This window comes from Heptranchias perlo, chromosome 1 (assembly GCF_035084215.1).
Source record: "Heptranchias perlo isolate sHepPer1 chromosome 1, sHepPer1.hap1, whole genome shotgun sequence".
NCBI classification, from domain to species: Eukaryota; Metazoa; Chordata; class Chondrichthyes; order Hexanchiformes; family Hexanchidae; genus Heptranchias; species Heptranchias perlo.
In genome coordinates this window covers 167982767-167999416 of record NC_090325.1, presented here as the reverse complement: position 1 = coordinate 167999416, position 16650 = coordinate 167982767, and the positions used below count along the sequence as shown (strand labels likewise).

The 16650-nt window shown below is 45.0% G+C and overlaps 1 protein-coding gene across 1 annotated transcript in view; it reads right to left on the bottom strand.

Moving 5' to 3' along the window:
• The window catches only part of fat4 (FAT atypical cadherin 4), a 380125-nt gene that overhangs the window by 198408 nt on the left and 165067 nt on the right, over positions 1-16650 (bottom strand). The window contains exon 4 of the mRNA XM_067993487.1: positions 2057-2318. Within this exon, the coding sequence (XP_067849588.1) occupies positions 2057-2318 (262 nt within the window). The remainder of the gene's footprint in view (positions 1-2056; positions 2319-16650) is intronic.

Here is a 16650-nt window from a genome sequence, read left to right as displayed (position 1 = left end):
ATCGAGTGTCGGAGGGGAGATCGGAGGTCAGAGGGGAGATCGGAGGTCGGAGGGGAGATCGGAGGTCGGAGGGGAGATCGGAGGTCGGGGGTGTGGGGGGAGATCGGAGGTCGGAGAGGGAGATGGGAGGGGGGGGGATCGGAGGGTGGTCGGAGATTGGGGAGATTGGGGGTATCAGAGGTCGGTCGGAGGTGATAGGAGGTCGGGAGGATGATTGGAGGGGTGATCGGAGGTCGGGGGATGATCGGAGAGGACAGTGGAGGTCGGAGGGGTGATCAGAGGTTGGGGGGAGGTGGTGGTGGGTGTGATCGGAGGCCGGGGGAGATTGGAGGAGAAATCAGAGGTCGGAGGGGAGATCGGGTGTCGGAGGGGAGATCGGAGGGGGGGTGGATCGGAAATGTCTTGATAAGATCGGAGGTCGGGGGAGGGGGTGATCAGAGGTCATGGGAGAGATCAGAGGTCGGTGGGGGAGATCGGCCAGCAGGAGAGAGATCGGAGGTCGGGAGACAGATCAGCAGTTAGGAGAGAGATCGGAGGTCAAGAGAGTGATCGCAGGCTGGTGGAGGGGATCGGTGATCGGGGGAAAGATTGGAGGCCAGGGGTAGTTCATAGGTCAGGGGAGAGATCGGAGGCAGGGGGAAGATTGGAAGTCAGGGGGGGGAAGATCGGAGGGAGATCGAAAAGGCCTTGGGGAGATCGTGGAGGCCTTGGGGAGATCAGAGGAGATATCGTGGGTTGGGGATCGGCGGATCGTGTTGGTGGAGGTGGGGGGGGGGAAGTTCGGCGGATCGCGGAGGAATGATGGAAGTCGCGGGGAGGGCAGCAGGTTTGCTTGGTGGGCTGAGGGAAGGCACTCCTGCTCCGCCTGGTCCATGAGCAGCACTGGGAAGGTACTTACCTGTTGGATCCGGCCGTTCTCGCCTATCTCCAGCTGCTGGGTTTCTGGAGCCCTGGGAAACCTGGCCTGCAGGCATTAAATCTAAAAGCCTGCTAAAATTTGAGGATCGTTGCCTCATTAAAATATTTACGGACCCGTCTCTGGACAGCAGGTTAGTCTCCCGGCCCCTCAAACCCACCTCCGTTAAAACCAGAAGTGTCAAGTTGGGGTTGGGTTTCCAATTTTTAAAATTTTAACCCCCTCCCCCCACCCCCAGCCCATCCTGGGGGGTTAAAACTCCCCCCTCTGTCTTTTCCACTTTGGCCATGTACTACCTTTACAAATCTCTACAAAAAAAAGTGAAATAATGCTGAATCGCACTATTTCCTTAAAAGAAAGGAAAGGGGAGATAAACAAACTAAGAGTATGGCCAGGAATTTCTTTGCAGCTGCTCCTGCTCCCACCACTGTAACTTTTCTGGGAATGCGGCAGAAACCTAATTTACGCGCACTTCCGGCAAAGTTATGGGGTTGGAGCGGGAGCGGCTCCAAGGAAATTCCAGGCCCATGACTCCTCTTTAAAGAGTGTAAAATTTAAACTTTTTGCTCATTATTTATGGAAGGCATTATTTCAAAACACTCCAATGTATTTATTTATCAAAGATATATTTATACAGGATATTCTAGTTAAGCCTCAGAGCTTGTTTACTATGCATTCCTGCTCAAGGGCAGCTAACAGCGCAACCCAGGCCAAAGACAGAGAAGATACAGTACAGATCAGCATGGGATAGTTTATAACATATGGAATCCCTTAGCATTTGGCCTCTTATTTTGCAGACAAGTAACTAACAATTACATATTAACCGTGAAACATGAACAGAGTTGACTAGAGTCGTGTTCAGCATGATGCCAGTATATTACTGTCTCAGGCCTAGAATGTATATGTCACCAGGAAGTGTGTCATTTTATGATGGTCACCTAGATAATCAATAGGCTATTCAAATTATGCAACAATTGGTTAACATAGCCTTACAACAGACTAGAAACTTAGGATTTCCTCTCACTAGTAATCAGCGAAAGGGATCATAGGAACTGCTCCAAATTGGCTGCCCTGACAAAGTGGCATTAGTTTACTATTATTATATAAAGACCTGGGGTTTGCTTTAGTTTATAGTCTTACCTGGTGCAGTGTCCTCTGGTATGTCAAATGAATACATATCCCTGGAAAACTTGGGTGTGTGATCGTTAATATCACTGACGGTAATGTTGATTCTCATATCTGAGGACTGCAGCCCATCATCAGCTCGGACCAGTAAAGAATATTTGGAACGGCGTTCTCGGTCCAAACGCTTAGTGGCTAGAAGATCTCCGGATTCTGGATCGATACGGAAACTGTTGTCTGCTCCGCTAATAATGGTGTATGTCACAAGGGCATTTGGACCCTAAATTAAGGAAAAATAAAGTCAAATGAATTCAAAATTCAATAATAACAGAGTTCTGTAATCTTCATGCTAACATCTTCAGTGAAGCAAAGCTGGGGCATTTTTCAGTACAATATCAAGTTGGCTTATTATAATTAAAAGTAGAGATTATTGATATATTTTCATATTAGGTACAGAATGTTTCAACTATTAACTGCAACTTATTTCTTATACTGTAGTAATGATGCGACGATGTTTTGAATGCCATCTTGCAGCTAAGACATGGAGTGCACCAAACAGTAAAGGCTGGATTTTCCTAACCTATACTGCTCAATTTCAGGCAGTATAGTGAAGGAAAAATCAAGGAAGATCTGACGGGGAGGCCTATTGCCATATTTCCACCCTGAGCTGGATTTTCCTCCTCTGCCCCAGGAGGGAAGGTTGCCTCTTCACTGCTCACCATATGTAGATGACAACGGGAAGAACAAGCCCCAGCGTGAAGGCAGGGCCTGGCAATCCGCCCGATTCCCTTGTCTTTCTCTGCTGATACCGCTGATATCAGGGACTATAAGGAAAGGGTAGCAGTAGTTCCTGGTGCAGGATCAGAAGGCCTGCTGATTCATCTTTTGGAGAGAAAGGTTGCGGAAGTGGGCACCACTCCATCTCCTTTAGCCAAAAAACCTTTCTTTTATTAGACCTCTGCCCAGTCCAAGGCCTAAAAAAAAATCTAGTGTCACCTCTTCAGGCTCTTCTGCCCCCTTTAAGCTTGTCCCCTCCTCATCTGGTGCTGCTGCTGCTGCAGCATAGCCACGTAGAATCACAGAAAGGTTACAGCATGGAAGGACGTCATTCAGCCCATCGAGTCCACGCTGGCTCTATGCAAGAGCAATCCAGCTAGTCCCACTCCCCCACCCTTTCCCCGTAGCCCTGCAAATTTTTTATTTTCAAGTACTTATCCAGTTCTCTTTTGAAGGCCATGATTGAATCTGCCTCCACCAACCCCGCAGGCAGTGCATTCCAGATCCTAACCGCTCGCTGTGTAAAAAAGCTTTTCCTCACGTCACCTTTGGTTCTTTTGCCAATCACCCTAAATCTATGACCTCTGGTCCTTGACCCTTCCGCCAATGGGAACAGTTTCTCTCTATCTACACTGTCTAGACCCTTCATGATACTGAATACCTCTATCAAATCTCCTCGCAACCTTCTCTGTTCCAAGGAGAACCAACCCAGCTTCTCCTGTCTATCCACGTAACTAAAGTCCCTCATCCCTGGAATCATTCTAGTAAATCTCTTTTGCACCCTCTCTAAGGCCTTCACATCTTTCCTAAAGTGCGGTGCCCAGAACTGGACACAATACTCCAGCTGTGGCCGAACCAGTGTTTTATAAAGGTTCATCTTGACTTCCATACTTTTGTACTCCATGCTTCTATTTATAAAGCCCAGGATCCCGTATGCTTTTTTAACCGCTTTCTCAACCTGCTCTGCCACCTTCAATGATTTGTGCACATAAACCCCCTTTATTTTCAGTAGTGGCAGGCTCCCAATGGTGGTGGGAATCTTGCTGGGAGCTCACCCTGCATCGGTAATGATTCCCCAAACCAGGCAAATAGGCCATGTTAATGACAGGGTTGAGAGGGGGTGGCGGAAGTCCTGTCCCAATCCTCCTCTGGCCAGAGGACGAAGATCCAGGCCCCACTGTCCAAGCTGACACTTGTTGCTGCTGGTACAAAATCTGATCAAAAACAAATAAAACCTACGCACAGCATCAAAACAGGTTACAAACAGTGATGGGCAGTACAGAGTGATTTCCAGTCTAAGAGCAATCCAGCTAGGGTAGGGGATTGGGACTAGCTGGATTGTTCTTGAATAGAGCCAGCGTGGACTCAATGGGCCGAATGGCCTTCTTCCTGCTGTAACCTTTCTATGATTCTATGATCTGAAAGCTAAAAATGAGTCCAAATTCATTGTTGTGGTTTATGAAGTGGTTTGAACTGCTGGATTAGATTATTGCCTTTTAATCAAACCACTAAATCATCTAATTAAAATTACTGCCATGCGATCACTGATGAGCACCTGTAACTTTATGCAATGAAAGAACTGGAAATGTGAGCCGAAGACGTACCATTGTTATATTCTTTTTGTATTCAACATGGACAGTCACCAGAAAATTGAAGTCGTACATCCACACAGTGAAATCAGAAGCACAAGCGAGGCCTATACATTAGAGTTTAGATTATGGTGATGGGGGGATGGGGCCGGAGAGGGAGGGGACTGAATAATCCATGAGGAATTTTCATCATTATTACTGGATATTACCTGGCCCTGCAGCTGTAGATAAATTTTGGTACCAATCATTTTTGTATGTGTCAGAAAGGGTCCAATAGGTACTTGCTGGGGTGGTAGGGGCAACACTGGCTGAATTTAGTGTCAGATCTGTACTGGAAAACATTTAGCGGCAGCTCAAATACAATGAATTGGCACAAATAGGATGATTGTCAAACAAAATTTGGTCTTGTTATCTTACAGCTAATAGCCTATATTAACAAACATCACTGTAAAATATACATTCCATCCATTAAATTAAATGGACAACTTCCACTCATGCAATATTTTATGCCTCGCTACTAAAGAGGAAAATCTTCCTGGTGATATTTAGCTGCTAACATAGACTGTCCCTATAAGACAAGTATTTATCCAATTCCCTTTTGAAAGTTACTATTGAATCTGCTTCCACCACCCTTTCAGGCAGTGCATTCCAGATCATAACAACTCGCTGCGTAAAAAAATGTTTCCTCATGTCGCCTCTGGCTCTTTTGCTGATCAACTTAACTCTGGTTACTGAGCCTTCTGCAACTCTATCAAATCTCCTCGTAACCCTTTCTTCTCTAAGGAGAACAACTCCAGCTTCTCCAGTCTCTCCACATAACTGAAGTCCCTCATCCCTGGCACTATTCTAGTAAATCTCTTCTGCACCCTTTCTAAGGCCTTGACATCATTCCTAAAGTGTGGTGCCCAGAATTGAACTCAATACTCCAGCTGAGACCTAACCAATGTTTTATAAAGGTTTAGGAAAACTTCCTTGCTTTTGTACTCTATGCCTCTGTTAGTAAAGCCCATGATCCCATATGCTTTTTTAACAGCCTTCTCCACTTGTCTTGCCACCATCTAAGATTTGTGTATATGCACCCCCCAGGTCCTGCACCCCCTTTAAAATTGTACTATATAGATTATATTGCCTCTCCTCATTCTTCCTACCAAAATGCATCACTTCACACTTCTCTACGTTAAATTTCATCTGCCATGTGTCCTCACCAGTCTGTTTATGTCCTCCTGAAGTCTGTTACTATCATCCACATTGTTTACTACATTTCCGAGTTTTGTGTTATCTGCAAACTTTGAAATTATATCCTGTATAGCCAAGTCCAGGTAACTGATATATATCAAAAAGAGCAGTGGTCCTAATACTGACCCCTGGGGAACACCGCTGTATAATTCCCTTCAGTCTGAAAAACAACCATTCACCACTACTCTCTGCTTTCTGTCCCCTAGCCAATTTTGTATCCATGCAGACACTGTCCCTTTTATCCCATGAGCTTTAATTTTGCTAACAAGTCTATTATGTGGTACTTTATCAAATGCCTTTTGAAAGTCCATATACACATCAACCGCACTACCCTCATCAACCCTCTCCGTCACTTCATCAAAGAAGTCAATCAAGTTAATCAAACACGATTTTCCTTTAACAAATCTGTGTTGATTTTCATTGATTAGCCCATAATTTTCCAAGTGCCAAATAATTTTGTCCCGGATTATTGTCTCTAAAAGTATCCCCACCACCAACGTTAGGCTGACTGGGCAGTAATTGCCGGGTTTATCCCTCTCCCCATTTTTTGTACAGGGGTGTAATTTTTGCAATCCTTCAGTCCTCTGGCACCATCCCCATATATAAGGAAGATTGTGGCCAGAGCTTCCGCAATTTCTGCCCTTACTTCTCTCAATAACCTAGGATGCATCTCATTTGAACTGGGTGACTTTTCTACTTTGAGTACTGCTATTCTTTTAGGTACCTCCTCTTCATTTATTTTTATCCTATCCGACATTACTACTACCTCCTCCGTTACTGCTACAATGGCAGCATCCTCTTCTCTAGTGAAGACAGATGCGAAGTATTCATTTAGTGCCTCAGCCATACCCTCTGCCTCCTTAAGAAGATCTCCTTTTTGTCCCCAATTGGTCCCAGGCTTCCTTTGACTGCCCTTTTACTATTTATATGTTTATAAAAGACTTTTGGGTTCCCTTTTATGTTAGCCGCTAATCTAGTCTCATATTCTCTCTTTGCCCCTCTTATTCCCTTTTTTAGATCTCCTCTGTACTTTTTGTATTCAGACTGGTTCTCTACTGTATATTGAACCCTGCATTCGTCATAAGCCTCCTTTTTCTGTTTCATTTTAATCTCTATATCTTTAGTCATCCAGTGAGCTCTAGCTTTGGATCACCTTCCTTGACCACTCGTAGGAATGTGTCTACTCTGTACCCGAACCAACTCCTCCTTGAAGGCCTCCCATTGTTCAATTACTGTTTTGCCTACTAATCTTTGATTCCAATCCACCTGGACAAGATCCCTTTTAACTAAGTGAAATTTGCCCTCCTCCAGTTAAGCATTTTCACATTTGATTGTTCCTTGTCCTTTTCCATAACTTCTCTAAACCTAATGATATTATGATCACTGTTCCCCAAATGCTTCCCCACTGAAACATGCTCCACCTGCCCCACTTCATTCCCCAGAACTAGATCCAGCACTCGTTAGGCTAGAAATACACTGTTCCAGAAAGTTCTCATGAACACATTTCAGGAATTCCTCCCCCTCTTTGCCCTTTACACTGTTACTGTCCCAGTCTATATTGGGATAATTGCAGTCCCCCATTATCACTACTCTATAGTTCTTGCATCTTTCTGTAAATTTCCTGCAAATTTGCTCCTCTCTTTCCTTCCCACTATTTGGTGGCCTATAGTATATACCCAGTAGTGTAATAGCTCCTCTATTATTCCTTAATTCTAGCAAATAAATTCTGTCTTTGACCCCTCAACTACATTATTCCTTTCCAGTGCTATAATAATTTATTTGATCAATACTGCAAAGCCCCCTCCTTTCTTTCCTTCCCTATATTTCCTGAATACCCTGTAGCCAGGAATATTACATACTCAATCCTCCCCTTCTTTCAGCCAGGTCTCTGTTATTGCCACTATATCAAAGTCCCATGTGGTGTCTTGAGCCTGAAGCTCACCAACCTTATTTACCACTCTGCGTGCATTTACGCACATGCACTCCAATTTCATAGATTGCCTTGCATTTGTCCCCTGTCTGATCCCTCCTATTTCTGAACTATTCTTTCCTCTAGTGCTACTTGTCCCTCCCACTCCTCTGTGCACCTTGTTTTTCCTCTTTAATGTTTCGTCCTGGTGTCCACCCCCACCCCTGCCAAATTAGTTAAAGCCCTCCCCTAAAGCACTAATTAACCTCACAACGTGGAAACTGGTCCCAGCCTTGTTGAGGTGAAAACAATCCATCTTATACAGGTCCCTCCTGCCCCAGAACTGGTCCCAATGCCTCAGGAATCTAAAGACCTCCCTCCTGCACCATTTCTCCAGCCATGCATTAACCTGTCTTGTCCTACTATTCCTATACTCACTAGCACGTGGCACTGGGAGTAATCCAAAGATTACTACCTTTGAGATCCTACTTTTTAACTTCCTCCCAAGCTCCTAAAACTGACTGCAGGACCTCGACCCCTTTCCTTCCTACATCATTGGTTACCACATGGACCACGACTTCTGGCTGTTCCCCGTCCCCTCTCAAAATGTTCTGCACCATCTCAGTGATATCCTTCATCAGCATACATGTGAAAGCTGATCCCATGCCTATGGTGGATGTTGCCGAGGGTTTTATGTAGATGAAGAAAGGAGGGTGGGCAAAAAAATTTGGGTGACTCCGGAAATGATCGGTGGATAATTAGGGCAGTGAGAGAGCAGGGCGGTAAAGTGATGTGAGTAGTAATGGAGATGAGGAAATGGTCTGAGATAGCCTTGGTAGTGATTGAAATCTTGAGGGCAGGGAAGACACGGGAGATGGCAAAATTGATGGGTGATCATGGTTATGGGTGCGATGCTTTAGATAACGACTGAAATTGAGTGAGGATAGGAGGCAGAGAGGTTGGAGGAGAGCTGTAGGTTGAAGTCACCAAGATGCTCAGTGCAGAGGCTAAGTGGGAAGAAAAAGGACATGCCAGTGTGGAAGTTGGTATAGGGGTTGGCAAAGCAGTGGACAAGGATTTTGATGAGAGAAGCATTTCACAGGGTGAGATATTGGCTCAGTGGTTGCACTCTCCCCTCTGGGTGAGAAGGTTGTGGGTTCAAGTCCCACTCCAGAGGCCTGAGCACAAAATCTAAACTCACACTCCAATGCAGTACTGAGGGAGTGCTGCACTTTCAGAGGTGCTGCCTTTCGGTTGAGATGTTAACCCGAGGCCCCATCTGCCCTCTCAGGTGAACATAAAAGATCCCATGGCACTATTTCGAAGATCAGCAGAGGTGTTCTCCCCGGTGTCCCTCAACCAACATCACTAAAACAGATTATCTGATCATTACCACATTGTTGTTCGTGGGACCTTGTTGTGCACAAATTGGCAGCCACGTTTCCTACATTACAACAGTGACAACACTTCATAAAGTACTTAATTGACTGTAAAGTATTTTGGGATGTCTTGAGGTCATGAAAGGCAGTAAAGAAATGCAAGTCTTTTTTTCATTTCTTTCTTTGAAAGAAGAGGTAGAGACCAAGATGTGACTTGGTGATAATGGTTACGTCACCACGTAGCATAGTTCTCACGCAATCTCAGTATGGAATAACTTAGAAACAACTGACGGGAGGAGGAGGCTCTGTAAACATCCCCGTCCTCAATGATGACAGAGTCCAGCACGTGAGTGCAAAAGACAAGGCTGAAGTGTTTGCAACCATCTTCAGCCAGAAGTGCCGAGTGGATGATCCATCTCGGCCTCCTCCCGATATCCCCACCATCACGGAAGCCAGTCTTCAGCCAATTTGATTCATTCCACGTGATACCAAGAAACGGCTGAGTGCACTGGATACAGCAAAGGCTATGAGCTCTGACAGCATCCCTGCTGTCGAGCTGAAGACTTGTGCTCCAGAACTAGCTGCACCTCTAGCCAAACTGTTCCAGTACAGCTACAACACTGGCATCTACCCGACAATGTGGAAAATTGCCCAGGTACGTCCTGTCCACAAAAAGCAGGACAAATCCAATCCGGCCAATTACCGCCCCATCAGTCTACTCTCAATCATCAGCAAAGTGATGGAAGGTGTCGTCAACAGTGCTATCAAGCGGCACTTACTCACCAATAACCTGCTCACCGATGCTCAGTTTAGGTTCCGCCAGGACCACTCAGCTCCAGACCTCATTACAGCCTTGGTCCGAACATGGATAAAAGAGCTGAATTCTAGAGGTGAGGTGAGAGTGACTGCTCTTGACATCAAGGCAGCATTTGATCGAGTGTGGCACCAAGGAGCCCGAGTAAAATTGAAGCCAATGAGAATCAGGGGGAAAACTCCCCAGTGGCTGGAGTCATACCTAGCACAAAGAAAGATGGTAGTGGTTGTTGGAGGCCAATCATCTCAGCCCCTGGACATTGCTGCAGGAGTTCCTCAGGGCAGTGTCCTAGGCCCAACCATCTTCAGCTGCTTCATCAATGACCTTCCCTCCATCACAAGGTCAGAAATGGGGATGTTCGCTAATGATTGCACAGTGTTCAGTTCCATTCGCAACCCCTCGGATAATGAAGCAGTCCATGCCCGCATGCAAGACCTGGGCTGATACGTGGCAAGTAACATTCATGCCAGACAAGTGCCAGGCAATGACCATCTCCAACAAGAGAGAGTCTAACCACCTCCCCTTGACATTCAACGGCATTACCATCGCCGAATCCACCATCAACGTCCTGGGGGTCATCATTGACCAGAAACTTAAATGGACCAGCCACATAAATACTATGACTGCAAGAGCAGGTCAGAGGCTGGGTATTCTGTGGCGAGTGACTCACCTCCTGACTCTCCAAAGCCTTTGCACCATCTACAAGGCACAAGTCAGGAGTGTGATGGAATACTTTCCACTTGCCTGGATGAGTGCAGCTCCAACAACACTCATGAAGCTCGACACCATCCAGGATAAAGCAGCCCGCTTGATTGGCACCCCATCCACTACCCTAATCATTCACTCCCTTCACCACCGGCGCACAGTGGCTGCAGTGTGTACCATCCACAGGATGCACTGCAGCAACTTGCCAAGGCTTCTTCGACAGTACCTCCCAAACCCACGACCTCTACCACCTAGAAGGACAAGGGCAGCAGGCACATGGGAACAACACCACCTGCACGTTCCCCTCCAAGTCACACACCATCCCGACTTGGAAATATATCACCGTTCCTTCATTGTCGCTGGGTCAAAATCCTGGAACTCCCTTCCTAACAGCACTTTGAGAGAACATTCACCACACGAACTGCAGCGGTTCCAGAAGGCAGCTCACCACCATCTTCTCAAGGGCAATTAGGGATGGGCAATAAATGCCGGCCTCGCCATCGACGCCCACATTCCATGAACGAATAAAAAAAAAGGATCATAGAGAATTTACGGCACAGAAGGAGGCCATTCAGACCATTGTGTCCGCGCCGGCTGAGAAACAAGCCACCCACCCTAATCCCACTTTCCTGCATTTGGTCCATAGCCCTGCAGCTCACGGCTCTTCAGGTGCACATCCAGGTATTTTTTAAATGAGTTGAGGGTTTCTGCCTCTATTACCCTCTCAGGCAGTGAGTTCCAAACCCCCACCACCCTCTGAGTGAAAATTTTTTTCCTCATTTCCGCTCTAATCCTTCTACCAATCACTTTAAATCTATGCCCCCTGGTTATTGACCCCTCCACTAAGAGAAATCGTTCCTTCCTACCCACTCAATAAGGCCCCTCATTATTTTGTACACCTCAATCAAATCACCCCTCAGGCTCCTCTGTTCCAAGGAAAACAACCCCACCCTATCCAATCTGTCATCATAGCTAAAATTCTCCAGTCCTGGCAGCATCGTCGTAAATCTCCTCTGCGCCCTCTCTCGTGCAATTACATCCTTCCTGTAATGTGGCGACCAGAACTGTGCGCAGTACTCAAGCTGTGGCCTATCTAGTGTTTTATACAGTTCCAGCATAACATCCCTGCTTTTTCTTCGTTGCTTCGGCTAATAAAGGAAAGCATTCCATATGCCTTCTTAACCACCTTATCTACCTGTCCTGTTACCTTCAGGGATCTGTGGACATGCACTCCAAGGTTCCTCACTTCCTCTGCACCTCTCAGTATCCTCCCATTTATTGTGTATTCCCTTGCCTTGTTTGCTCTCCCCAAATACATTACCTCGCACTTCTCCGGATTGAACTCCATTTGTCGTTTTTCTGCCCATCTGACCAGTCCATTGATATCTTCCTGCAGTCTACAGCTTTCCTCCTCACTATCAACTACACGGCCTATCTTTGTGTCATCCGCAAATTTCTTAATCATGCCTCCTACGTTTAAGTCCAAATCATTAATGTTTAACTCCCTTTGTATCTTTTCATATAATTTTGACTCTTTGAAGTGTAACATGTGAAGTGTGTTGGACATTCTCCAAGGGTTTAACAGATATGTTGGGAAGTAGAGTTGGGACCTCTTCCAGGTCCAAAACTGGGCAGAGTTGAGGTGGGGCCAGGAGCCTGGTTTAGGAAAAATCGATTTTTAAAATTTGTCATAAAACAAATGAAGTGTTCTGTGGCCTCAATATTCACTGGGTACAGGCATATATTTATTTCAGTGTCATCTCTTTTTCACAGGATTTCTTGGGCCCTATCTGTTTGCCAGCTCTTTGTTTAGATGCTGCAGATTTAGATGCAGTGCTATTGGCTTTACGGTCTGGCAGTCTTTCTTCTTGCTGATGGAGCTGAACTTCATTTTTAATTCCTGGCAGTTTTACAACCACAGGAACAGCTCGAATCGGCCAGTGTTGATATTTTACCCTACACCCCACAATACAAAACAAAAGAAATCTGCCGAAAACTGACAGACAAAGAACAAAGATCCAGACGCTGAATATTTACTGTTCCGTTTACATCAAAAATAAAAAAAAACTGCAGCCTTGCCAACTAAAAAACAGACAAGTGCCAAACCTAGTTGGAGTGATGAGTGCAGTAGAAGCGGTGTGATATCGATGAAAGAAAAACAAAGCGACAGGACCTGAAACTACACAGTATCACATGACTTGAAGCACATTATTAGGAGTTGTCTTTAAAAAAATATATACTGTACGTCAACATGCAGTAAATTTACCTACCCTTTGATACTTAAAAAGTGACTTGTACCGCTGTAAAGTTCTATTTCTAACCAGTAACATGTGCAGTTGAATATTTTCATGTCAGTTGTAATTTTTCTTGTATACTTTCTCAGTGTTTTTATCCAGCAGCATTATGTTCTAGGGCTTGTATATACAGGTGCCTCTGCTTATTGAAATATTTACTTGTCATAGTACAGGCAGTGAAAGATCTGAATGTGAAGTTTCTAGATATTCATATTTGGACTTTTTTTTAGTTTTACCACAGACTTTAATGCCTCAGCTCAGACTTTGTTGTTTCATCTTTTTCATAATGAACACCAGCTATATAAGCAGCTTTGCACCATGTAAGTATGAGGGTCCTGAGTGGCTCTGCATCAAGGTGCAAGGAATATATGTTGGTGCAAGGAATACATCTTGAACCAAAGGAAAATTTTGAGCAAAAAATGTCACTACACTAATAATATCAGCTAAAAATACAGCGATTCATTTTTGAACACATTTAGAACTACAAATGTTTGGGGATGTTCTCTCTTCCAGTGAATAACAAAATACAATTGCCGGGAATTTCTTCGGGTGGGGGGTGCTGTCTCAATTGGCCATCGTAATTTCGGCAGAAACCCTGGAATAACCATGTAAATGCGGTTTCCGCCGATATTCCTCTGAAGTTACAGCAGCTGATTGGGAGAACCCCAAGGAAATTCCCGGTGAAGATCATTTTCATTCAGGATATATTTAAAGCCATATAAATCAGAACCTTAAATAAATGACCGGCTGGGGGTCACATGACCATGGCCCTTTGGCCCTGTTAGTCATAATGCATTAAAATGTATCATTGTTGACCCAGAATGTTACTCGGTGACATAAACATGAGGTAATAAGAACCATTCAGCCAGTACTAATGGGCCTGAAATTACCCCATATTCCTCTCCTCACTTTGCTTAGGTGCTAGTCAGGTACAGCACACCTGAAGTGCATTGTGGCTGACCAGATCCAAACCTGCCTGGATTTGCAGGTTCAGGTCATTAGCGTGCCCCCAGTGCAGGTCTGTCCTCTGGCAGGGCTTTTCACTCAAAAATGAGGACAGAAAGCCAGCCCCTATGAGGCCTGTAGCAATAATGACCATCAGCTGTGGGACTTTCTGGCCTCTGTCAAAAAAACACTAGCCAGAAGGTGTCCAGCCCTGAGGACCCGAAGAGTTCCTGTTGGAAAGTAAGGCCACTTACCTTTTTAGGCCTTCTTTGTCTTGTTGCTTGGTGCTTTCAGACCCTCCAATCTGATGGAGCTAGTGACAACTTTTTCAGGCGCCCCTTCCAGCAAATTTTGAGGACAATGAGACAGGAGGGCCAAGTTTGCCCCCCTGCCCCCTCATTTGCACAACTGCACTTTGCCTGCATATGTTGTAGGCACAAGCATCCTGTCCCCCTGCCCCCATTGGGGAAAGCCCAGGAAATCCAGGGACAGTGTAAAGGGGTGGAGACCCGGCATCACGAGCTTCCACCTTTTTTTCCTCTTCTTTGGCCCTGGGAACAGAGCATTTCCCAGGTGCATAGGAGAGAAATACCAGCACTACACGTTCATCTGAAATTCCTTTCTCCAATTTTTTAGTGCAGGCGTTAACTCTTTCAAATTCATAGTTAATGTCTCCACTAAAATAGCAGAGAGAAGTTGTAAGGCAGTAGACTTTTCCAGGATTACTTTAAATCTACCTTCTCTTCTATATAAAGACACACAATGGTGTATGTGCACAACCACATGCATTAGCAATTAGGATTATTTCTGGACTTGTAATTTTGAATGTCTTTTGTTCACAGAAATGAACCATTTGAGTGCAACTGAACAGCAAATGGCTGAATTCAGCCAAACTGAACCTAAGCTGGCTCATTTATCTCAGGAGCAGAATTATAGGTTACTTAACAGGTCACATTTACACCTGCAACTGTAGCCCTTTTAAATTAGACTGGTGAGCTGCGGATGCCCGCTGTGTGTCCCCAGGCAGCTTGCCAGTGAAGCGGGAGGTAAATTTCAGGTCACTGCAATTACGGCAGTGGCCTTCAGGTTGGTTGTAGGTTGGGGGTGGGTGGGGGGGGGTGGGGGAGTAGGGGAGGCGATCGGGAGGAGGCCGAGCGGGGTTGGCAGCGGTCTTCGGCACTGCTGTGGAGCTGGGGGTGGGGAGCATTTCTGCTTCTTCTGGCTCCCCAGGAAGGGTTTTTTGGGGGGAAAAAACGTAATAAGTTGTGTTTCGTTGGCCGCCTTGGGGGTCACTGAAGAATCCTCAGGGGAGCAGGCCCGATGTCTGTTTTAGGCATGGGACGCCTAAACAATGGGCCCTACGAATTTAGGATGCACGCCTATACAGGTTGGGCGCAGGCAGTCCCACTGCTAAAATGGTATGCTGTGTCTGTTTTGTGCCCGAGAAACAGGCACAACGCTTACCAATTTCTACTCTATTACCTTTTTGGGGTGATACTCATCTCATGGCCGCCTGTTTTTCCAGCGTAAAATTGGCATAAAACCACCAATTTCACAGCAAATCTGCTGTGCCCAAACTATGCCGGAATTGCACCGGACACTAAATTGGCTTGGTCGACTTTTAGTCTTCTAGAGCGCCTGCCTGAGCAATTAGTTCCAATCCTGGCCTTTAACCCACATAGGATATCAAGCCTGAATCTGGAATGGTGTGAATTTTCTGGTAATGAAGTACAGAGGGATAATTACTATCTGTACTACTGCAACATCTTCTTAATGATCCTACAGCTGAAGCTATCTCACTCTGTGGGCAATTCACCCATGATAAGAATAGATATGAAAGACATTGCTAAGACAGCACATTTATGTTTTTCAATTATTCTGATCTGATTAACAGCTCATTTCTGCAGTGTTAGCCGGTGTAAGTGCTTCTTATTTAGAAAGAAAGGCTAATTGAAGCATGTAGACCAGGAATGTCTCAGTTTGAATCCCAAATCTACATTGATCTTAATCAGCTGGCAGTAGGGGCTTTGCAATTGACTTCACTAGGCTAGGGATGGAATAAAAATCATCCAGGGTTCCTGCTCCTGATCAGCAGTCAGTGGATTCACTAGAAGGTGTACATTTATGTAAGTCTGGTGGGGACAGCATTAGGCTTGGCTGTGATTAACTCCACAGTTGAATAGCTGAATGTTGATGTGCACTATTGAAACTCGCGCATGAAGAATAGCCATTTGGACAAAGACGATAGGGCAGCCGGTGATTCAAGGAAACATATTCCAGCAAAAGTCAACACTTCCAGAAGAGTAGGGGAGAACATTGGAGGAAGTACAGAACAAAAGAAGCTGAATGAACATCATCTTTGATTTATTACTTTATTTGCTTAGAGATATATGACCACTAGATCAGGAGTTCGCCTTCACACGCACAATAACTGTGGCTGGTATGAATCTTTTAAATTTACTCGGTGAGCTTTCTAATGAATAAAATCAGCAGCAGATTACTATTCAGCCATCTGTTTTTCCATTACATATTACTGTTTGTTTCTGCATTCAAAAAATGAGGTTCGTAATTTTATAACAGTAAGAATAACTTCACACTGGAGTTGTTAGAACTGCTATCTGTACAGTGTGATGGCTCTGGTACCAAATAAATCACTCTCCCATACATATTAGGATGAAATGGATTGAAGCCATATTTATTGGCTGTCAGTTGAATATTGCATAATATCTAATAAATATGGCATTCTAGAAACCTGGACCGTAATTCCAAGACTCAACATTCTGGGACTTTTGAATTAAGTGAATGGATACTGATGACATCCTGCATTCATTGCTTACTGAGAAATACTTTTCCTTAATTTTCCACCAAAATGTTTAAGAACCAGAAGGGTGGAATGTGTTCAAGCTGACGGAAAATTAAAGAAAACAATTTAGACATTCTTTTTAATAGAGTACCTCTGATCTT